Below are 24,254 nucleotides of genomic sequence, written 5' to 3' on the forward strand. Positions count from 1 at the left end.
CGCTCAGGCACCCGCTGAGTATGTATGGCGTGCGCTCAGGCACCCGCTGAGTATGTATGGCGTGCGCTCAGACACCCGCTGAGTATGTATGGCGTGCGCTCAGACACCCGCTGAGTATGTATGGCGTGCGCTCAGACACCCGCTGAGTATGTATGGCGTGCGCTCAGACACCCGCTGAGTATGTATGGCGTGCGCTCAGACACCCGCTGAGTATGTATGGCGTGCGCTCAGACACCCGCTGAGTATGTATGGCGTGCGCTCAGACACCCGCTGAGTATGTATGGCGTGCGCTCAGGCACCCGCTGAGTATGTATGGCGTGCGCTCAGGCACCCGCTGAGTATGTATGGCGTGCGCTCAGGCACCCGCTGAGTATGTATGGCGTGCGCTCAGACACCCGCTGAGTATGTATGGCGTGCGCTCAGGCACCCGCTGAGTATGTATGGCGTGCGCTCAGACACCCGCTGAGTATGTATGGCGTGCGCTCAGGCACCCGCTGAGTATGTATGGCGTGCGCTCAGGCACCCGCTGAGTATGTATGGCGTGCGCTCAGACACCCGCTGAGTATGTATGGCGTGCGCTCAGACACCCGCTGAGTATGTATGGCGTGCGCTCAGACACCCGCTGAGTATGTATGGCGTGCGCTCAGACACCCGCTGAGTATGTATGGCGTGCGCTCAGGCCATGAGCCCGCTTCATGCTCCCCCTTTCTGATAATGACGTACAGTTACACCAAATATCGGGTGGGTTTAAAAAGGCCCTGTCATCAAAAGAACCCCTTTTTTAATTGAATCTGGACCGGTGACCTCTGCTGGGGAAAATGTATTATTACATATATTCAAATCAATAGACAACCATGTGCTCGGGGGGATGCTGGTTCTCATTAAGTCTCACAGGCAATGATTCATGGGGAAAAAAAAAATGAAAGTTAGTTCTCCTCCAAGAGAAGGAAAGCAATGGCACCTATAGGAGGTAGCTTCCCCCTAAGTCAATGTCTGACTCGTAGAAGAGCTTTGAAATCGGACCAGAGATTTTAGCCAAGCCGGAATCTCCTACTGAAGGAAGAGAAATCCATCAGAAAACGTGGACAGGCCGAGAAGGCCAGCGCAAGGGATGCCGGAGATCCTCCTTTTATAACGTCCTGATGTCCTACTCCGGGCACGCGGAAAGGGTTTGTGTGTTGGACCTAAATCTATCTGTAGGCTCATTCATGAAGAGCAGCGGTGGCACCAAACGCATTCGTTGAAACACTATTTTTGGCTCGTTGGACCAAATCCCTCACCACTCTCACAATGGAAATCTTTGGTAAGCACCACAATCCCAGAATACGTAATAAACAGTGTTTTCTCAAAAACGTCATCGGGTACGTGAGGGTTGGTGCGCCGTGGCTCTACCACATTCACCAAGTGACGATCCGCCGGGTTTAATTACACGTACGCAACAATATCGCTATATGTATTAGGCAAAATTCCTTGCATTACTTTTTGTGGTTACCCTTTTATATCTCGTGTGTTACTGTATCGACTAGAAGACATTATCTTTACTAGACAAAGGGTTGTGCATTCGTTTATTTTGTGCTCTGATGTACTTCAATAAAAGGAGTTTATCATAAAATAAAAGCAGTCAAAGCCTCTGTTCTATTATTGGGTTAAACCTCTGGTGGAATCAGAGAATTCATATCAAATAATTGAGTGACTTTCAATATAAGAAATTGTTCCAATGAGGTAAATAAAGCAGGTCGACGTACCGCTGTTGGACATTTGGAAGAGATTGTTCTTCTCGAACTTCTTGAACACGCTCCCTTTTATTTCAACAAACTGAAAAGCAACCAGACCAACGAAATGTAAAAAAGCAGAAAACAGTAAGTAACGGAGCGAAGGCTCAACCAACCAGAAACGACACCGTTACGTTGTTGAGTATCTATAATATCCACCATATCTCTCAATAATAAATCACAATTATATCTATTCATTATGCCACACACAGGTCAATTTTCATTTTCCAATGGACCTCAGGGATATTGGAAGGGCTGCTAATGCCATTCCTCTGCGAGCTTCCCCCAATTTTTTCTTTAAATCCTCCCACATTGCCCCAGTTTATCCCTTTTCCCATTTACTATGTTCCTCCAATATCAAAGAGCACATCACTTAAAACAGAATATACAGGGTAGGATATAGTGTATGGTGCGCTATAGGAAAATCTACTGCCCGTCTTAGTCCATGCTGAATGTTATATAGAGCGGACCAGTAGATATAGTATTCATATATTAAAAGGGATTGTCCGGTTTCCGCAAATTAATGTTATTTTTTGTATAATTAAGTTACACAATTTTCCGATGTACTGTCTGTATTAATTCCTCACGGTTTTCAGGATCTCTGCTTGTTGTTATTCTGTAGGAACATTTAATGTTTACTTGCAGTGGATGAACTTCTGTCCATGGTCATGTGATGGACACACAGCTGCTGGGATCGTTAGAAGACACAGATCTGATACACATTCTGTAACGAGCCGTGCACCTGTGTGATCATCACATGACCATGGACAGAAGTTTATCCACTGGAAGTAAATAATGAATGATCCTAATGAGTAACAACAAGCAGAGATCCTGAAAACATTGAGGAATTAATACAGAAAATATATAGGAAAAGTGTAGAACTTCATTATACAAGAAATAACATTCATTAGCTGAAAGTGGAGGACCCCTTTAAAGGAAATTCAATCAGTTCCACTGCACTAAATCAAAGCCGAACATATGGCTGCAACTGCGGTCACTAGCAGATCATAAGGCGAGGAAATAACGTGGAATATCCAACATAATGCCAAGTGAAGATTTCATCAAATACTATTAGAACCACCATTGACACAGGTTGCATTTAATTTAAAGGGGTTCTCCATTTTTTAAATAAAGCTTAAAACATTATATAAAATGGAAACTTTTAAAACTTTTTTTTTATATATTTTGTTGTTTTTTTTAGGTAATTTCCAAAGGACATTAGGGGAGATTGATCAAAACTGGTGCAACGAAAAAGTTGAGTAGATGCCAAAGCAACCAATCAGATTGCGTCTTTCACATTCCTAAGGGCCTCTGAACAATAAAAGGTTGAATCTGATTGGTTAACGTGGGATACTCCTCATCGTTTCCATTGCACCAGATTCCCCCAGTGAGTTTGTCTTGTAAGGGGTCCTGCACCCGTCCTGTGTCAGTTGGATATGATCATGACAGGTTTTTAGATTCTGGATGTCAACAAAAATGTTTCAATTCACTGATTGCAAGCAGAGTGCTTGAAAATGGCAAAGAATGAAAATGCAAAGTCTATTAAAAGTTACAGAACTTTTTTTTTTTGGTTTTCAAGTGAACAAGATTTATTTACAAAAACAGAAATGAAATAGGGATCGAATAATCAAAATGTTTAGTCTCCAAGTGAGTAAATCTGTACAGTGATAAACAATGGACACTTTTGTAAGGCGGTGACCAAATAGTTGGTGATCACATTTTCGGACTGACAACAATGCAGACAATACAGAAGGGATCTCATATATACCTGAACAGTATGGGGAATATAGATAATGTTTAGTTTGACATTCATTTATATATATCGCACCACCTACATTATTAGACATCATGATGGTGAGAAGGGACTTGTTGTGGGAGTTGAAGGCAACATTCAGGGTAGTCGCTTGCACTAATATAAGGATGGCATGTAAGACTGGCAGCATAACCCATAAGGAAAATACCCATGTGCACAGATACTGAAAACATTTTCCAAATCATGTGAAGCATCTTGGGGTAAGTTCACACAGAGCTTTTTGCAGGCAGATTTTTCCCTGCCTGCACTTTGCCGCATTTTTCGGCCGTGGCCTCTCGTTGATTTCAATGGGAGGTCAGTCGGAACAGTGGGAAGGGCATGTCGTTTTCTTTTCCTGTGAGCGTTTTTTCCTGCTCGCATTGAAATCAACGGGATGCGATTTGGGGCGTTTTTTGGTGCAGTTTCTGACGCAGTTTCCATGTCAAAGACAGCTCAAAAAACTCTGTGTGAACTAGGCTTTAGTGTATTCTGCAATTAGCAACAACTTGACGTGTACAAAGACGGTCTCTCCTGGTTATAGAGACTTGTTTTAGCTTTTATAGAGTACACACATTTGTCCACAAAACCTTTATACAGTACCGCAAGGGTCCATATATATATATATATATATATATATATATTATGTTTTTTATAAACTTTATCATATCTAAAAGCTACGTTCAGAATTCTGCTGATCACTACTGGAATCAGTCAACAGTTTGTTGACAGACACACCCCTAACAGCTAAGCTGAGATCCTAAAATTCTCCCAGAATGCACTGCAGTAAAAGACCATTATATTCTATCTTCACTAGATTACTGTGCTTTTATTTTGGGGATATTTGAGCTCAGCACCCCGCAGAATTGTGAATGAGAATGGGAAACAATGCAAGCCAGTACTCAAGACCACGTAATGCAATGTATTTACTACGTTTCGGAACTTTTTATGTAGAATGATTTCATATGAATGTTAGAATATTTTAGGAAGAGCTGTTTCTTATCAGTTATGACTATAACTCCCACTCTTATTTCACACTTGTGTATTGTAGGACAGTCATGCCCTCTGACTATAGCCTTGTGTTCTGTTCAGCAGAGAGGCGTTATACGTAAAGGATACAGACATATAAGACGGCCATGAAGAAGTGAGGGATAACACCCAGGTGGGCTCTTTTCCTCTCCTTGGGTTCTGTAGCTGTCCAGTACAAAGCATCCAGAATGTCTTGTCCAAAGGAGGAAAACAGGCGATCAGCAACCTGGAAGGAAAGGTCAGACAACGTGCATAGGTTATCTGAAGAACAAGCATGTGTGTACCAAGGGTAAATTTACATTGACCAGGGAATAGCTGACAAATGGCTCGTTAAAACCGCTGTACACTGCTAGTCATTTGTGGGAAAACCCCTTTAAGTGCTGGTTTTGATGCTATTACTTTATGTTAGAGAGTCACCCTGGCTTCATAGAAACACACAGGCCCTGCTCGCTCCTACCTCCTTCCCTTTCTTATCTCTGCGGCTCTTCCGATTGGCTTTTACGCTCAATTTAACGCAGTGTCTGATTTATAGATTTACAATTTACTATTTAATTCAATATCCTGGGGACATCCTCACATGACGTATGTAGATTGACGTTAACATTACTCACCTCCAGCATATTATAAATAATGTAAAGCTTGATGACAGACTGTCCTCGGATCAGGTGGTACATCATGGAATAGTCGACATAGTGCATCATGAAATAACTAATCACTAATATCACCCCCTTCAGAATGTCACACACTTGGGCAGGCTGAAGAACACGACCATTACTGAAAAATAGAACAAAGTCAATAACTAAGACACTATTGAACCAAAAAAAACACCCATTTCCCAAGCTAAAGAGTGAGTACACTGCCACCTGGTGTCACTCTACAGTAAAACAATTTAATTAATAGAGAGGTTTTTGTGTTTTTTTTGGGGGGTTGGGTGGGGGGTTACATTGTCGGCCTATTCTTGGGACAGGCTATCAATACATGATCAGTGGAGGGTCAACACTTTGGATCCCTCCAATAAGCAGCATAAGTAAGGGGTCACGGAGTGGACAGTTTACTGCTGTACCGACATGGGAACACACGTCCATGCCGCTGTATTTGGTACTACAGCTAAAGGCCTGTTCACATCTCGTTTTTTCCTTCCATTGGAGGTGAATGTCAAGAGGAGTCCCGACGTATACCTCTAACGGAAGGTAGCGACGTAGCCCGCTGTATAGGCATATAGTAGGATACGTCGACTGAACTCCCCGGGTACAGCGCTACTGTAAGCGTCGTGCCAGGGTAAAACCGGACGTCACTGTCCAAATATGGATGATGAAGTCAAGGGGCTTTCAACACCAAGTCCCCGGCCAAAGTAACGCAAGTGCTCTGGCTGTGGACTCCTGTCTTGGGAAAGACCTTGACTTCACCATCCATATATGGACAGTAACGTCAGGGACTCCAGTCACAGCGTCCCCGGCCAGAGCGCTACCTATACGTATAATGTATACCTCTGACAGATGCCATCGGTCACGCATGGGCCCCCATGTTATAATTATTACAAAAAAAAAAGTGTGTTGCTTTTTTGGGGGTTTTGTGGGATCCCTCAGGATGGAAACGCATAGTGTACTACGTTATTCCATCCTCCAAAAAGAAGCCATACCAATGTAGAGCAGCCTGCTGGAGGCCAAAAGGACACATTTGGCCTCCCCTGGGCTAATGAACATGTTTAGCGTAGGGAACTTTCCTGACGTACATATTAAACAAAAGCTAAAAATGTCATGTGAACAAACCCTTAGCTCCGTTCACTTAAATGGGCTGAGCTGCAGTACCAGACACAGCCACACATACCCGGATGTCTCTGTGTCAGGTGCAGCGGTGAAGAGGCCGCAGCACTCGCCCATTTATTCGGATTATCTGTCAGGGTCCCAATGTAGGATCCTGGAAAAACCCCTCTAATAACTATATGGCTGCAACATCCATACATGTATAGTGTATTCTACTACCTTAAAAAAAAAAAATCTGTTCAATTTCTCTGATAGTTGTGATAAACGGTCATTCCTGTTCACATCTAGAGGTTGAATATCCGTACAGACCTGACCAGAGCTGAGGGTTTGCTACAAGTCTGTCCAGTCTTAGCCATGCCCTGTGAGATAAACAGCCTGGCAGGGCTGATACATTTAGCTCTGCTACATTGCAGAAAACGATCAGAACAGAAGAGAAACGTGGGCGGTTGACGTGTTTAGCTCACAGGGCATTGTCTAGACTGCATTTCATTTTAGCAAACCCTCAGCTGTGTAAAGTATTCAGTCTGTATGGGTTTTCAGCCTGAATATAAACCCCTTCTCTTTTGTACTACCTTTGATGAATCTCCCCCATACACACGCATACATACATATATATATATATATACATACATAGTGGCATGTTCCATCGCATGTCGTATTAAAGCGTCGTGCCCCTCTAGAAGCTGTGCCGCACGGAGACACCATACAGTGGCCCATGTCTCCATAATACTGACTTGTATTGCCACCACTATGATGTCAGACAAATTACATCTCACTTATTGATGGACTGGACTACGAGATGATGTGATGATACAATGTGACGACACTGCAGCTCTAGCCCTCTGCTTTTACATAAATAAATCTCACTAATCCGAGCAGTAAATGTGTAGGGATGACATCTTATTGCTGTCCGGCCTATGTATGTCGCTTCGAGAACTATGTCTACCTTATCAGTTGGGTTGTGTTTTCTACCTGCAGACCGAGGACACGGCACACCAGTCGGCTTCTCGGTGTAGAAGTGCCGGTGCTGACGTTACATTGTCTGCATTATTATATCTGCCCCGCCAGCTGGATGAGCATGGTTATAACAGCGGTTCTGTCTGCTGTAACATTAGCACGCCATTTCCGTGACCGCTACCTGTGGACATTCTATTCGCTGATTCTCCGCACTGAATAAATATTCAGATCAATGTATAGAAGGGAGCAGCGGATGGAATGGCAATACAATTAATGCAGTCCCTATGACACCAGGTGCTCATGGATAAACCTCATCCCTCTCCATAACATAAATGACGTCATGAAAGTTAATGTGATAATGTAGAGCCAAATAGTCACGAGTATACGGCCTGGGAGCTACTGACTTCAATGGGAGAGGGGGCAAGAGACAGGGAATAAGTAAGCAGTGCTTAAATAAGTTGTCCAGGATTGGAAAAACATAGCTGCTTTCTACCAGAAACAGCGCCACACCTGTCCACAGGTTGTGTGAGGTATTGCACCTCAGCCCCATTCACTTAAATACCAGACATAACCCATGCACAGGTTTCGCACGGTTTTTCGAACAAAGCAGACATATTTTTGTATTCCTGGACAACCACTTTAACCCCTTGAAGACAGTAAAACAAAAGATATTTCTGCAGGCGTCGAAGGGAGTCCCTCATGAGATTTTAGGCTAACAAATGGCTGACCCTGGTAGTTAGCAATAGGGATTAAGGAGTAGGAACAGACCAGGGTTGAAGATCTCAGGGCTTGCATCAAAGTAAAAAAAGTTTTATTCTGCAGTGTGCAAACAAGGTTGGAGTTCGCTGAACTAGAAAAGGCCCAACGATCAAGCAAATGAGCGCTCATATGAACACTGGTGTAAACAGGGCAACGATCAGCCGATGACTATGCAAATGCTCATTCATCGGCTGATCTGATCGTTATGCAGCCGAAAATATTATCGTTGTCGGCAGCACATTTCTTTGTGTTAACAGTGAGGCGGGCTGTCAACATGATAGAAATGTATGGGGACGAGCGATCGGAGTAACGACCGCCAGTCCCCATACACCGATCTATGTGAAAGGAGCAAACGAAGCGCCGATCAGCGCTTGTTGTTATGGCCAATATTGGCCGGTGTAAAAGGACCCAAAGTGTCCGGCATCTAGAGCTCGAACCATTCCCCTCCCCATGCAGTTGATTGATAGATCTGCTGGTTCAGTACAATGAAGACAAGAGGGAAGGGGGTGGTTGGAGCTCAGAAAAGCTCATTTGCATATGGAGCGCAGCAAAATAAAACATATTTTTCACCCTGATGCAAGCCGTAAGATCTTCAACCCCGGGATGGTCCTACTCCTTTACCCTACAGCGAACTAGCAGTGTCAGTAACTTTAGGCCTCATTTATCACCCAAAAAAAACAAAAAAAAACTGGTCTTGTTGCCCATAGTAACCAGCTAAGAAATCAAGGTTGAGCTCTGATTGGTTGATATGGGCAATAAGGTCCCCTTTTGAAGTGAATTCAAAAGCTAACAAACCAATATGGCTGAACCTCCTGTTGTCATTATTAAAATTAAAAAATAAATGGCCACCGGGACTGAATGGAAAAATGCCAATATCTCTATAAAGAAAGAAAAAATCATAACCTGTTTTTGGCCATCACCCGAACTTCTGATTTATCAATAAACGGCCATTATTACTTTTTTGGGTGAAAATATTGTCAAAAATGAAAACACTTTTGAAGAAGAAAACTTTTTTTTGCATCTTACCTTAACCCACAACACGGCAGAGTAATGAACTTGACAAAGGCCAGAAGAACTCTCAGTGGCAGAAGCGTGAACACGTAGAGGAAGGCGTCCAAGCACAGGAAGAACCCAAAAAACATCAGCTGCAAGACAAAGAGAGAACTCAGGTCTATGATCATTCCCCTAATCCGACATCCGATCATCCAGAAAGTCTGATAATCCCACACTCGTGTACAGGATGGGGAATCTTCTGCGTTTTATACACGTTCTCACTGTCCCATGATCCATTTATTATAGAGTGTAATAATAGATATATATTCTGTAACAGTACGACATGCATAAATAGATCAGGTACGTTTAGAGTTACACCAACACCACAGGTCTATTAAGGTCTTTTCAGGCCCGGTCATTAAGAAGTTAAACATGTTATTGATTTTTATAAAAATAAAAAATAAATGGTTTCGTTTTTCCTATCCAGCTGTTACGTCCATGGCCGGGGATCGCCGTTCTAACTCACCCCCTGACGATCCCAGCCATGGACATCTCTCTGCTCGGCGTCCTCCTCCTTCTGGCAGACCCCGGCACTCTCTTCCGGGTCCTCGTGCTGTTCCCTTCAGGTCGCCCGCGCGTGCGTGCACGGCCTTAAAGGGCCAGTATGCTTCCAGCTGGACTATAAAAAGGGGGCTCTGCCCAATGGTTCCTTGCCTGAGAGTTGTTGTATACCCTAGTCTTAAAGGTCTCCCAGTGTTTTCCAGTTCCCAGTGTTACCCGTTCCTGCTGCCTGAACCCTGTGTCCCGTACTATCACCACCTGCTGTGAAAGCCAAGTCGTGTCTTCCTGCTGCATCCGCGGCATCACCTGCTGTAAAAGCAAAGTCGTGTCTTCCGCCGCATCCGCGGTGTCACCTGCTGTAAAAGCAAAGTCGTGTCTTCCGCCGCATCCGCGGTGTCACCTGCTGTAAAAGCAAAGTCGTGTCTTCCGCCGCATCCGCGGTGTCACCTGCTGTAAAAGCCAAGTCGTGTCTTCCGCCGCATCCGCGGTGTCACCTGCTGTAAAAGCCAAGTCGTGTCTTCCGCCGCATCCGCGGTGTCACCTGCTGTAAAAGCCAAGTCGTGTCTTCCGCCGCATCCGCGGTGTCACCTGCTGTAAAAGCCAAGTCGTGTCTTCTGCCGCATCCGCGGTGTCACCTGCTGTAAAAGCCAAGTCGTGTCTTCCCGCTGCATCCGCGGCGTCACCTGCTGTGAAAGCCAAGTCGTGTTCCTGCCACTGTCTACATTGCCTCAGGTACCCGTTCAGAACTATAGACATTGTTTTGTACCTTGTTGGCCAGCTGCTACCCCGCTACGCGGTACGGCCCAGTGGGTCCACACCCCGCGCCGCGACACCAGCTTCTATGCATCCTCTATACACAGAAGCTGTATTGTTCGCTACCGGCCGATTCGGTCAGTTCAGTTGAACTGACGGCTCGGCTACTGGCAGGTCCTGCATGTGTTGAACACACAGGATCAAAATAATATCGATGAATGATTTTATAGTGGTCGTGTGTGTTAGACACATACAGGACCCGATCTCAGCTGAGCCGTCATCTCAGCTGAACTGACGGAAATCTGCCACCTTGTGACATTGAGGGCACAGGGTGGTCACCAGTGAATCATTAACCTTGACCAACACAGCGGTTGCTCTGCAACCTAAGTAACCAGCATGGGCCTTCTACCTGGGCAAGCAAAGCTCTGTAGAAATTATCAACCCTTTGTGCCCCACATAAATATTTCCCCAGTCCCCGATCTTGGGAAACCTGTAATATAGTGTTGGATTGGATACTATGCCCTCTTGTACGTAACGTTTGGGTTCTGAGGTCTTACACATCTATGTAACACATTATCGGATCCTAGAGCTTTGTGGACCAGACAAGTTTTTTTCCCTCTCTGCATTTTGGAGGTCATCACAACTTTATTTCTTGTTTATGAGACGGTTTATAAGGGATCAGCTGTACTTTATGTAGGTGCCATTTTTTTGCTATATATACACATTAACATTTAAAGGGGTTATGTGGGGAGAGAAAGTGATTAGCAGTGTCCTCTCTGCAGTACGTGAGCACACTCGCTAATATGCATTCCGCTCCCCCGTCTCGCTGATTCTGAGATGATCATTTATTTGGGCTGGTGGGGGAATGTATATTAGCAGTGCACTCACATACTGCAGAGTACACTGCGAATACTTTTTGCACCCGACATAACCCCTTTAATTTTTATTTTAGAAAAAATACATAAAAAAAAAAAAAAAAAAAAAAAAAAAAGTTTTTACTTATTTTTGCATAATACACCTATAAGGCTTCGTTCACATCTGCGTTGGGACGCCGTTCATGGGTTCCATCTGAGCTTTCCGTCACAGCAACCAATGAACGGAACTCTGACTGAAACAAACGGCAACCATTTGCACCGGATCCGTCACCAATGAAATCAATGGTGATGCAAATTGAAAGCTTTGGTTTCCGTTTGTTTTAGTCAGGGCTCCGTTCTGACGGAAAGCTCAGACGAAACGTCAGAACGGAGCCCTGACGCAGATGTGAACGAAGCCTAAGTGATGCTAAAAGTGTACTGTACAGGTTGGTAGGGTCGTGCGGATACCAAATATGGGTATATTATTCAATTTTTGGGACTTATAAAGGTTATTTACTGTAAAAAAAAACGTGCCTTTGTGGTTTGGTTTTTTTTCTAGATTTTTTTTTAATTTTTAACATTGCTTTTTTCTATTCAATTTATACTTTTTTTAATCCTGTAATGAGCTTTTTTTTGTATTGTTCTGGTATATATATATATATATATATATATATATATATATATATATATATATGCACAGCACATTATCCTGCCAGTGCATTATCTTGTGTATGGATAGCACATAGCTGTGACCCCCGCAACTGCCGAAGTATAGAAATATGATCAGACAGGTCCGGGCTCCTCCAATGTACCCTGGGCTGTATGGACCTTGATCGCGTCGCAGAAATTCCCTGTGACGACAGCAAAGAGGGGGTCTCCCTCTCAGTCTTTCTTTTGAATGCGCTGATTAGCATGGATAGCGGTATTTAAAGGGTTAAATGCCCGTTTCTCTGATCCCAAACTGGGGTGGCAGCCGTTGCCCCGCTCCTGATCACACCGGCACACTTTCTGTCCCCGCGCGATTAGCAATATAAGAATGCTTGTCCTGCATGGTCATCTTGATCAAAAGGAATGCACGAGGTTAGGAAACCATGGCTGCTTTCTTCCGGAAACAGCGCCACTCTTGTCCATGGGTTGTGTCTGGTAATGCAGCTCCGTTCCATTCACTTGAATGAGGATTAGGTGCAATACCAGACACAGCTCATGGACAGGGGTGGCACTGTTTCTGAAAGAAAGCAGCCATAGTTTCGTTTCTTATACAACCCCCTTAAATTGGGGCTGTAACTGTAATCTAATATTAGTACAAACAATGCGGAGCGATCAGAAGACGCCGCACCCTCACATTCATTGTGGTCGTGTGTTATTCCTTATTTAGGGAAGGTTTATATGTAATGAATGTGTGGTGATGAAGGCGGGCGTGGAACATGGTATAGTGTGCCACCCTTCTACCAGGCTGCCGTCATCCATATATTTCAGTGATCGCCAGACATTCAGTCATCAGATCTCCTCCTGGCAAGGTGGGACATTTTATCGCCACGTTCAGCTGTCTGTGCCCGATCCCTGCCAACATTACTGCTTTCTAAAATTACAGTGCAAATGTCATTTCCCCCGTGTAGAGCAGCGCTTTGCTGACAGGGGGTCGAGCGCACTTCACAACGCCTGCTCAGGTTTTTGATGGAAGGAGATCTGCAGAATTTAATGAGGAAAAAAAAATAAAATCGCGGAGGGAGGTGGAATGTGACACTTATGACTGCGAAAGGACCAGGAACCGAATATTATGCTAGGAAAAAATTCTGAAGTCCTTGGCAGAATATGAGATATGAAGGATAATGCTGACTGACGTGGATTAGGCTCAGTTCACATCTGCGTTGGAGGCTCCATTAGACGTTTCAGTCGCAGATCCAAGCAGAGATTACAGGAAACAACAGTGCAGCATGGTGGGCTATTGCTTCCGGTTAAACTACGGACACCTCGATGAAAAGCCAACGGAAACCATTAAAGTCAATGGTGTCCGTGGTGCAACGGAACGGCATTTGGTTTTCCCTTTTTATGCTCCTGCGATCGAGCAGAACAACGGAAAACCACGACGCAGGTGTGAAAAGGGCTTTATAGATTATATCCATAAGCGTAAAATGCTAAGGCCCCATGAGAATATGTATAACAAGGGTTCTCCTGTAAATGAGCACAAGTGATAAGGCCTCACGCGCACGACCGTAGCCACGTGTACGGCCGTGATTTTCGGGTCGGACAGCCGCAGGGTGTCACCCGCAAGTCGCGGGCCTTGCTCATGGGCGAACGCATTAATTTATATGAGCCTGGACCGCAAAACACGGCCGTAATAAGACATGTCCGTTCTTTTTCCAGGCTCCTGGGCCATGCATGGACTGTGGAAACCACGGTCGTGTGCAAGGGCCCAATGAAATGAATGGGGCCGCAATTCACCCGCAGATTTGCGGGTGAATTGCAGCTGCAAAAATACGTTTGTGTGCATGGGGCCTAAGGGTTTTTATTGCCCGCAAATACGGATATGGCGGATACACAACCGTAAGCACCCATATACTTCTATGGGTGAGTCCATGCCGCAATTGTGGACAAGAATAGGACATGCTGTATAATTTGCGGATCATTTCTACGGCACGGACACACATCCGTAAATATACGGAAAGGTGTCTGTGGCCAAAATAAATAAAGTCTGCAATTTCATCCGTAATTATGTATGAAAACTACGGTCGTGTGCATGGGGCCTAATAGTTTGGAATTGAGTGGACCCTATAGCACCAGCTACAATAAAAAAAAAACCTTTAATGGGCCAGAATAACCATACTGTATCCCCTCAATTTGGAGTAGTGGGCCTGACACATGTTCCCTTGCCACATACCTTTGTAGGAGAGAGGCCTGATGTAACCCATGTGCCCCGTCTCCTAATGTTGCCGAGCCTTATGTAAAGGCCCTTTTACACGGGCCAATGATCAGGCAAATGAGGGTTCATATGAATTCTCGTTCCCGATGATTGCCCTGTGTAAAAAGTGCAACGATCAGCGTTGGTTCATCACCTGATATTGTTTATGCAGCACAAATATCATCGTGCTGCTGACATGATGCAAACGCGTGGGAACGAGCGATCATAGTAACGATCATTCGTCCCCGTACTAAACGATCATTTGTCCCCGTACTAAACGATCATTCGTCCCCGTACTAAACGATCATTCGTCCCCGTACTAAACGATCATTCGTCCCCGTACTAAACGATCATTCGTCCCCGTACTAAACGATCATTCGTCCCCGTACTAAACGATCATTCGTCCCCGTACTAAACGATCATTCGTCCCCGTACTAAACGATCATTCGTCCCCGTACTAAACGATCATTCGTCCCCGTACTAAACGATCATTCGTCCCCGTACTAAACGATCATTCGTCCCCGTACTAAACGATCATTTGTCCCCGTACTAAACGATCATTCGTCCCCGTACTAAACGATCATTCGTCCCCGTACTAAACGATCATTCGTCCCCGTACTAAACGATCATTTGTCCCCGTACTAAACGATCATTCGTCCCCGTACTAAACGATCATTTGTCCCCGTACTAAACGATCATTCGTCCCCGTACTAAACGATCATTCGTCCCCGTACTAAACGATCATTCGTCCCCGTACTAAACGATCATTCGTCCCCGTACTAAACGATCATTCGTCCCCGTACTAAACGATCATTTGTCCCCGTACTAAAGAATTATTCGTCCCCGTACTAAACGATCATTCGTCCCCGTACTAAACGATCATTGCTCAAGCGGAGTAAGATGCCTCTATACTAGGTGCACCCTACCACCCGCAGTGTGAATTGGGGGGGGGCATAAATTGGTACTGGCATGACGCCATTCATGGACAAATCTTAGAGAATTAGATACACCAAGACTAGCCGATTCTTCAAGGCAAGTATTCAAAATTGTCATCTACTATAGGAGAAATTAAGAGGTGGTCTGTAAGTAAATGGTCAGCTCAGCAGCAGCACTCGGGGTAGTGCCACCTGCGTCCCCCCATGTGGCTATTCATGGGCACTAGTGTCACTCCCGCCAACTAAAGGCGTCCTATAAATGTCAGTCTATAGAGAACGGTCAGTGACAGGATTGCTGCTATCCGGCTGTGGGATGGGGGGATTTCCTGGTCTCCCAGCACTAATTATTTTGTAGATCTTTAGATTTGATCGATGTTACCAAGAGACACCACAGTGACGAGGACGCTGCAGCCAGAGGAAGGAAGGAGAGGGAGTCTCTGAGCGGAGACCACACACATGGCGCTGAGCCAGGTAACGTTACACTGTGTAACCCTGCTACTGCATAACGGCTCGGTTATGTTACAAGTTACCTTCACCCATCCCCCGCTGCGATTACATCTGTATATTAATCAGTACTAGGACACAACAGGGATTTTTAGGAAGAAAAAATACCAATCAACCTGAAGCATCACACAAAATAGAGCAGTCACCGGCATACACTGGATGAGCAGAACCTCACTACTGGTTGTCACAATAACATGAACGACGACGGCGGTGGTGGTGGTGGTGGCCAAAACCTCTTCCATGTCATACAGGTATGTCAGAAGCCAGTCAGCTGGGACACCCACCGAGCACTTATACAGTGGAAGGGTATTGGTGCTCTCACGATCAGATCTTCGTTTGGAGATCTCTACATTTCCGAAGATCTAGTGTTGACTCGGTGGCCAGACTATAAGGAGACGGTGTCGTGCATGGCCACTAAAGTCCAATTACAGTCAGCAGTTGCACCATCGTCAGTCAGTATACTAGAAAAAGGCCACATATACTGGTACATATACTGATATACGGTGAGGTGGAGGTAGCACAGCAGCAAAATACTAATGAGCATTCACTCTCACACCCATCATCCATGATGAAGACCTATCATTCATGAGGGGGGTGCCTGCTTAGTATTATCATTGTACACAGATATAGCTTTTATAAGGTGCCAGTCACACGGTTACATGTAGTGCACCATGCTGGCATAGAGCCTGTTAGTTACGCCCAAACACTGCCCAGCACTTTCTAAGGCCCCATGCACACGACCGTAAAAAAACTCCGTAATACGATCCGCAATTACGGACCCGCCTGGTTCTATTGGCCGAGAGACACCTTTCCGTACCGCTATGGATAGGTGTCCGTGCCGTAGAACCGTGCCGGGAATTATGAAGCATGTCCTACTTTTCGATTTTTACGGGCTGTGCTCCCATACTTTGTACGTACTTTGCCGAGATTACGGGCACGGCCGTGTGCATGAGGCCTAAGGCCCCATGCACACAAACTTTTTTTTTATCCATCCATAAACACGGTCCATAAATACGGATCCGTAGTCAATTAGTAATCTGTAAATCATCCGCATATACGGAAGCGTGTCTGTAAATACTGTCCGTATTGCATCCGTATTTAGGGATCCACTTAAAAAAAAAAAAAAGGGACAGGGAGAAATTTAAGGTAATCCCCTGCCGTCGCCTAGCAACGCTACACATATGAATTACATACCCCGTACGATTTACGGTCCGTAATTAAGAATGACAAATCCGGTCTTGTGCATGAAGCCTTCGTGTACCACACAAAGTACTGACAGTATTCTCCCCCAACATCAGAGCAGTTGATATTTGGCCAACTGATCATTATTGTCCCTGTCCCCATCATTTCAGTCAAAGTCTGGCCCAAAAATGTCAGAGAAAGGAGAGTCCCTGAAAAGGGGTTTTTCACTTGGCGTGATCTTTTGACATATCTTTGGAGACAGACCCCCCCCCCCACCAGTCCCCAGGACTACTCATCTGGAGCGCACATTAGTGATACTAAACCCACACAGTAATCGGAGATTTAGCTCATGCGCCATCCCAGAGACGGGCAAGTAAAATGTGCGTTTGCCCACAAAGAAGAAATATTCTGCAGGGAATATTTGGTTTCTTTTGCTTTGTATACAACGTATTAGCCTGTATATAAAACATATAAATGTTACCAGGACTGGATGACATGTGAGAAATGTTCTATAGGCTACGTTTATCCCGTATGTAAATACACGGCCTCACTGTAAAACATCCAACCGGATCACGCAGATATATGTTTATGACCCCAAGTCAACGCGCTGCAATAAGATAAACCGCAGGTCTGGAGGTAAGAAACGATCCTCTGCCTGTGATGATGTCACTTCTACACCGCAGTGCGTCTGCCTTAAAGGAAAACACGTCACATTATACATTAAATAGCAAATGTGAAAATCCTCTCATTAACTTATCGTGTACTGATCTGAACCTAGATAAGGCTTTGCCTCTGTTCACATCCAACGTGACTGTAAATATTAGAGGTTGTGACTATGAATCGGACAGTCGTGTGACAACAGCTTAGCAGATACTTTGTAGTAGAGACACTGACGTCTCGTGACAGCAAAAAGCAAAATGTTGTAAATGGCTTTGAAGGTGAATTGAGAAGATAACCTTATAAATCTGTACGAGCCAAGTACTGGCAGCTACTCAGCGGTACACGCCAATTATAACCATTGAGTGGAACTTATTTTTCTAATCTGTTTTTATTTTTGAATGTAGATTTTTTTTTTATTCTATTCTCTGTATATGATCATGGGGACAACCATTTTGCCTGAGCTGCTTTTCTGTTACCAGGATTTAGAAATATGCTCTACAGCAGCCACATGGACCATAGGGAACAATAGTCTGGAGCAGACCTAGCGACTTCTATGGGAGAGTTTTCTAGGCCCGCTCTGTGACCTGTGCCGAGGGCAATGAGCAGGGAGGGGGAGGAGGGGAGCTGTGTACATCACCTATTATCAATGCTGGATCCTGCGAGAATATATATATATATATGTTCCTGTCATTGTAATCCTGCCTGTGATGATAATGAGGAGACTGCTGAGAGGTGATCTCTACAGAACAGGAAGTATCAGTCTATGGTGAGGCTCAGTGGCCAGAGTGAAAACTGTAAGATTTCAGAATTATTATTTTTAAGTATAGTGAAAATAAAGAAAAACAACATCACCAAACATTTTTAGAAAATATGGTTTAACAAAAAAAAGTTGATTTAGTAAAGCACCAAAATATATAAAAAAAATAGTCAATCTTAAGAGATCCCCCAACCAGGCATTTCTAAAAGCAGTGACTGATAAGAAAACACTTGGATGCCACATAGTCTTAGGGCATATGGCAAGAACTGTAATGACTAACAGGTACATGACAAATGGCAGGCAACCATCAGTAAACCAACAGCTACAAGTCCCAATACCCCCAAATACACGCACATTCAGCTTGGTGTATGTGTGTGTGTGTTTATATATATATATATATATATATATATATACACACACACACACACACACACACACACACACACACACACATATATATATATATTTATTTATTTTATTTGTGTGTTTTTTTAAAAATAAATACATGTATTTAAGCTCGATCATTTGAGATCAATTCTGATCATGTCAAGTTGGATCAACTTTGACTTCATCATAAATGAGCTTAGATCTCTCAGGAGAATGCAAAGGCACTATTCAATAAGCCGACAGGCCGACAGGCCAGGGCTCTGACAGATTTGGCTGACAATGGGATTCTGCAGCCTCCATGTACTGCGATACATAGATAGAGGAAAGTGAGACAGCGCTACCAAATGAGTGAAAAAAATGATCCTGTTTAATTCCATGTGCAACGTTTTAGCTCAGTGTGCGCCTTTCTCAAGCCGGTGGAATTAAACAGGATTACTCTTTTCACTCATTTGGTAGCGCTGTCTCACTTTCCTCTATCTACGTTGAAAGGTCATTTGGACTAGGAGCTAAGAGGCGTGCCCCCCCCCAGCTGTGTGTCCAGTGCTGCTGATCTATACCTAACTACTGTGATACATAGAAGCTGCAGAAGCTAAACTGAGATATTTTTTTTTTTAATAAAAGCCAATTACAAAAGTAAATACAAGTTATACAAGTTTCTAATATACTTTCTGCATCAATTCCTCATTGTTTTCATCATCTTTGCTACTACAGCTCTACCTCTGGTGAATAAGAATCTGTCCTGGTTGTGTGATGGGCGCACACAGATGCCGCGTTACAGGACAGTCATCAGAGCAGTGTCTTGTAACAAGCTGTGCCCCTGTGGGATCATCACATGACCAGGGCAGGTTGTTTTTTTATCCCCTAGAACCAAATAATGAAGGTTCCCATTGAATTACTAAAAGCAGAGATCTAAAAAAAACAAACAAAAAACACTTTATAGTACAGCAGATAGTGCAGAGTTTAGTAGCAGAGCAGCGAGTAATTACAGAACTACTATACACCTTGTAATTCAGGCAGCTGCAAATAGAGGCAATGTCTGGGAGAGGAGAGAGGAATCATGGGAAATGTAGTCCTTTACATAGTAAACCCCGCCCACAGCAAGCCCTAGCGTAATGAATAAACAGCGCTGCGCAACATCATGGAATTGACAAACAACGTCTTCTGAGCAATGGCGGCTTTTCTTTACGTTTTTCATAAGCTCAGAAAACGTCTTTAACGTAATTAAAGGGGTTTTCCCGTTAACTCGAATACAGTTAAATGTGTCCATAAATGTCAGTTATACATTTGCGCAATTACATGTCCTTTTCTAAAATGTCCTGTTATAAAGATATATTATTTCCAAGTTTTGTTGTATTACTGGTCTCACTGAAATGCAAGTTTAGCAGAAGCACTCGGGGATAGTCGCCGGTTCCCGAGTGCAGGCGGGGATTTGGACGGCGCTTCTGCTGCGCACGCGCAGTATAAGCTACATGGTTGTAGTCACACCAAGCACTCGAGAATAATCGGAAGTTCCCGAGTGCAAAAACTAAATAAAGCGCGTTCATGAGAACATTGAAAGCGACCACAAAGCCGTACTATGGTCGGGATGTGTCTTTTCCTGACCATAGCCAGAGGAATGGGTTATGGTCGGATCCAAGGGCAACCGGTAACACAACACAAAACTTCTGACAGGGGCGCGGTAATAATATATCTTTATAACAGGACATTTTAGAAAAGGACATGTAATTGCACAAATGTATACCTGCCATTTATGGACACATTTAACTGCATTTTAGTTCGTGTGAAAACCCCTTTAAATTACTTGTCCCTATATCTCGCTGCCGCAGTTAGAGCAACATGAACATGAGAAAAGGTTCTAATTAAAAGAACCGGAATATTACAATTTCCAATAGTGCCCAGAATTACCTGACAAGCTTGATCAGCGATACCCAGAAAGCCACCTGTGATACTAGACAGAATATTCCAGATAATACTATTCCTATGCGCGTCAGGCATCACTAACCTTCTCCAGTTCTCGGGGTATTCGTAGGCAGGTATATACCCGCTCTCGCCTTTCCTTGTATTTTGCTTCATTATGTTCCAGGAAATAACCCCGGGTGAGCTCCGCATTGATGAACCTAAATAACGAGAGATCTGAAAGACAAGAATATTGTATGGAAGGTAAATTTAGAATTTTGAAAAAAAACAGCAAATCTCACTGAAAAATTATAAAACTATTAAAAAACAAAAAAAGTTTGGAGTCTGCAGGATTTTCTGCTTGCTCCTAACACAGTCTTGTAGAAATCTTGCAGAGAACACGGGTTAATTTCCTGCTGGTCTCTTCCACTATCTGGTCAAATTGCCAACAGAGCTGGGGGGGGGGGGGCTCCTGCTGCAGCCAGTTGCTTTACAGCCCCACAGAGAAGGAGCTGACACCTATAGAAGAATACTTTGTGTGCAGCATTTCTCAGTTTTGATTGGGGACAATATGAAACAGAATAAAATCAAGAAAAAGTCGGAGATTCAGGGAGGAATTGCAGGGAGATTTGTTTTTTTTTGTATTTTTTTTATGCTTCGTGTTCCTCTATAGGGAAATGTGCCGACTTATACAGTGACGTGGGGATAGGGAATACAATGGTGCATAACTTGGAGACTGGTATTAACAACTGTAGGAAAACTAAGTGTCAAACAGGAAGTGAAATGGCGCCAAATTCTGTACCAGAAGTAGAATTCTGACACCTTGACATGCACTATATGGACAAAAGTATTGGGACACCTACAAGTTACATCTACGGAAGCTTTTAGGACATCCTATCCTAAATCCATAGACATTATTATGGAGTTGGTCCACCCTTCGCCGTTAAGACAGCTTCTACTCTTCTGGGAAGGCTTTCCACAAGATTTTGGAGTGTCTGTGATAATTTTTGCCCATTCATCCAGAAGAACATTTGTGAGGTCAGACACTGATGTTGGAGGAGAGGGCCTGGCTCACAATCTACATTCTAGTTCATCCCAAAGGTGTTTTATGTGGTTGAGGTCAGGGCTCTAAGCGGCCAGTCACGTTCTTCCACACCAAACCACGTCTTTATGCACCTTTTGCACTGGAGCACAGTCATGCTGAAACAGAAAAGGACTGAACCCCAAACCGTTACCACAAAGTTGGAAGCTGCAATTGTCCAAAACTTCTTGGTATGCTGAAGCATTAAAGGGTAACTAAACTTTCAACAAACTTCGGACATGTCATAGTGACATATCAGAAGTTTTGATCGCTGGGGGTCCGGGCACTGAGACCCCAACCAATCGCTAAAACGAAGCGGCAGAAGCGCGGGGGTGAGCGCTGAGCCGCTTCGTTTCTGATCGACTTTTGGAAAGCCGATGGAGCAGTGTACAGGCTCATAGACTTTCTATTAAGTCTGGACACCGCTACATCGGCTTTCCGAAGAAAGACAATGAGAAACCAAGCAGGTCAGCTTTCACCTGAGTGCCTCTGCCGCTTCGTTTTAGGGATGGGGGGAGGGGGTCTCAGTGCTCAGACCCCCAGCGATCGAAACTTCTGACATGTCACTATGACATGTTAGAAGTTTGTTGAAAATTTAGTTACCCATTAAGACTTCCCATCATTGAAAGTAAGGAGCCTAGACCAACCCCTGAAAAACAACCCCATAACATTATCCTTCCTCCACTAAACTTTGCAGTTGGCACAATGTAGTCAGGCGGGTAACGTTCTCCTGGCATTCACCAAACTCAGACTCATCCATCAGACTTCCTGATAGAGAAGTGTGCTTCATCACTCCACAGAACACGTTTCCACTGCACCATAGTCCAATGGCGGCATTGTGCTTGGTGATGTAAGGCTGGCATGTAGCTGCTCGGCCATGGAAACCCATGTCAAGAAGCTCCCGGGGCACAGTTTTTGTGCGGATGTTAATGCCAGAGGAGGTTTGGCATTGCAACTTTTATGCAGTATGCGCCTCAGTACTAAGGGACCCCACTCTTCAACTTTATGAGGTCTCCACTTTGTGGCGGAGTTCCTATACGCTTCCACTTCCATATAATAATGTCACTCAAATGTCAGGAACTGACTTGTTAGAACGGTGGCGTCCTAGTACAGGACCACGCGGGAATTCAGTGACCACTTTAGAACGACCCATTCTTTCACAAATGTTTGTAAAGGCGACGGCATGGCGAGGTGCTGGATTTTATACACCTGTGGTAATGGGACTGAATAAAACACCTGAATTTAATAATTAAGAGGTGCGTCCCAATACTTCTGTCCATATAGTGTATTTGTTGGAATTTTTATCTAATTTTGTTTTTATTTTAATCCAGATAAATGCTCTTGTAAGTCTTGCCGTTTTTCTGCCTTTTTCAGCCTCATTAGCATTGTTTGGCAGTATGAGGAGTACACGCTGTAACACTTTACTCGCACGTTCCCGGCAAATCGTGTAAAGAGTTCAATGTCACCTCTTCCAGCTCATTTACCAACATCATTCATTAAACTGCTCAGAAGTTGAATTGTGTAATAATACAAGCCGGCTCGTGTCCAACGGGACATGAATCAAATCCTACCGTATAGTTTGTTTAAAAAAAAAAAAAGTCAAAGTCAAGGCTGTGACCTCTCAAACGTCTTCATCTGAAATAACGCAACGACGTCTGCAGACAAGAAACAGGATAGTAATATTCCGTCACCTCCTAATAGTGCAAACAACAGACCTGTTTACAAGGTCAAACTCCACCCGTGTAGCCACATTATATGAGGGAGTTGTATTATAAGCAATTGTCAAATTTGCCTTTCTAAACCAAATTTGCTCCCTTGTAAACAGGTCGTCAGCAGTGGGGAAACCAAACTCCCGGCAGCGGCCCCCCCAGGCACCAGAAGCGGAGCGCAGTCCAGGTGTTCTAGGACTGGAGAGGAGCTGCTGCTATTCCTGTCAGCACACTGCTCTCCTCATTCACAGAATACAGGTATAAACCCCACCTGTATTCTGGTGACATGCTGACCAGAGGAATTGTATATCCTGCCTCTGCTCTTTACTATAACCCGAGTCTCTCCCACTTCTGAAAAGCAGCAATTCTGGCACATTATAGAACTGCATATCATGCAATGCACAGTGATTGGTTTAAAGGTGTTGTCCCTGTTTTCGGAGTTGTTCTACCATTAAATAGGATATAAAATGTGTAGATCATAAAAGTGAACAATATTTGCCAACTACAAGCCGTTAAAAAACGTTCCAGTAAAGAGTTATGAAATTTACTTAAAGGGGTTGTCCGTGAATACATTTTATTTGTATTTTCACTTAATGTGACAGGTACAATTAACACCCTAATATAATGTGTTTATATGTGGCAGCGTTTGGTCCAAGTAGCGATCACATGACTGCACCCAGAGTGAATTTTTCACTTCCTGTGACGTTCCGTGTCTTTGATCAGCCAGCACAGAGCGGAAGCGCGGTGCGTCATCAACTAGATTTATAGGCAGTGTGACCAGAGACGGAGCTCTGAGGAGCTCATGAAACATCCGCCCGGCCCCCTGCCTGTAAACCTAGTTGATGACGCGCCGTGCCTCTGCTCTGCCGGAAGTGTTGGCTGACCAATGACAGAGAATGTCGTCTCTGCTAGTACACGCCCCCTCCTCCTCTCTCTCGGAGTTCCCACACTGCCTGCCCGTCCCCTCTCATCGCACATACAGCCCCCCCCCCCAATGGTATATACAGTTATTAC

At 44.2% G+C, this 24,254-nt stretch overlaps 1 protein-coding gene across 1 annotated transcript in view; it reads right to left on the reverse strand.

The window, feature by feature from the left end:
• Positions 1-24,254, reverse strand: part of TAPT1 (transmembrane anterior posterior transformation 1) — a 49,883-nt gene that overhangs the window by 13,877 nt on the left and 11,752 nt on the right. Inside the window, exons 2-7 of the mRNA XM_075858383.1 lie at positions 20,557-20,687; positions 9,096-9,214; positions 5,202-5,364; positions 4,681-4,816; positions 3,608-3,705; positions 1,746-1,815 (exon numbers count right to left, since the gene is read on the reverse strand). Of these exons, the coding sequence (XP_075714498.1) occupies positions 1,746-1,815; positions 3,608-3,705; positions 4,681-4,816; positions 5,202-5,364; positions 9,096-9,214; positions 20,557-20,687 (717 nt within the window). The remainder of the gene's footprint in view (positions 1-1,745; positions 1,816-3,607; positions 3,706-4,680; positions 4,817-5,201; positions 5,365-9,095; positions 9,215-20,556; positions 20,688-24,254) is intronic.

The sequence above is a fragment of the Rhinoderma darwinii genome, chromosome 1 (genome assembly GCF_050947455.1).
Source record: "Rhinoderma darwinii isolate aRhiDar2 chromosome 1, aRhiDar2.hap1, whole genome shotgun sequence".
Taxonomy (NCBI): domain Eukaryota; kingdom Metazoa; phylum Chordata; class Amphibia; order Anura; family Rhinodermatidae; genus Rhinoderma; species Rhinoderma darwinii.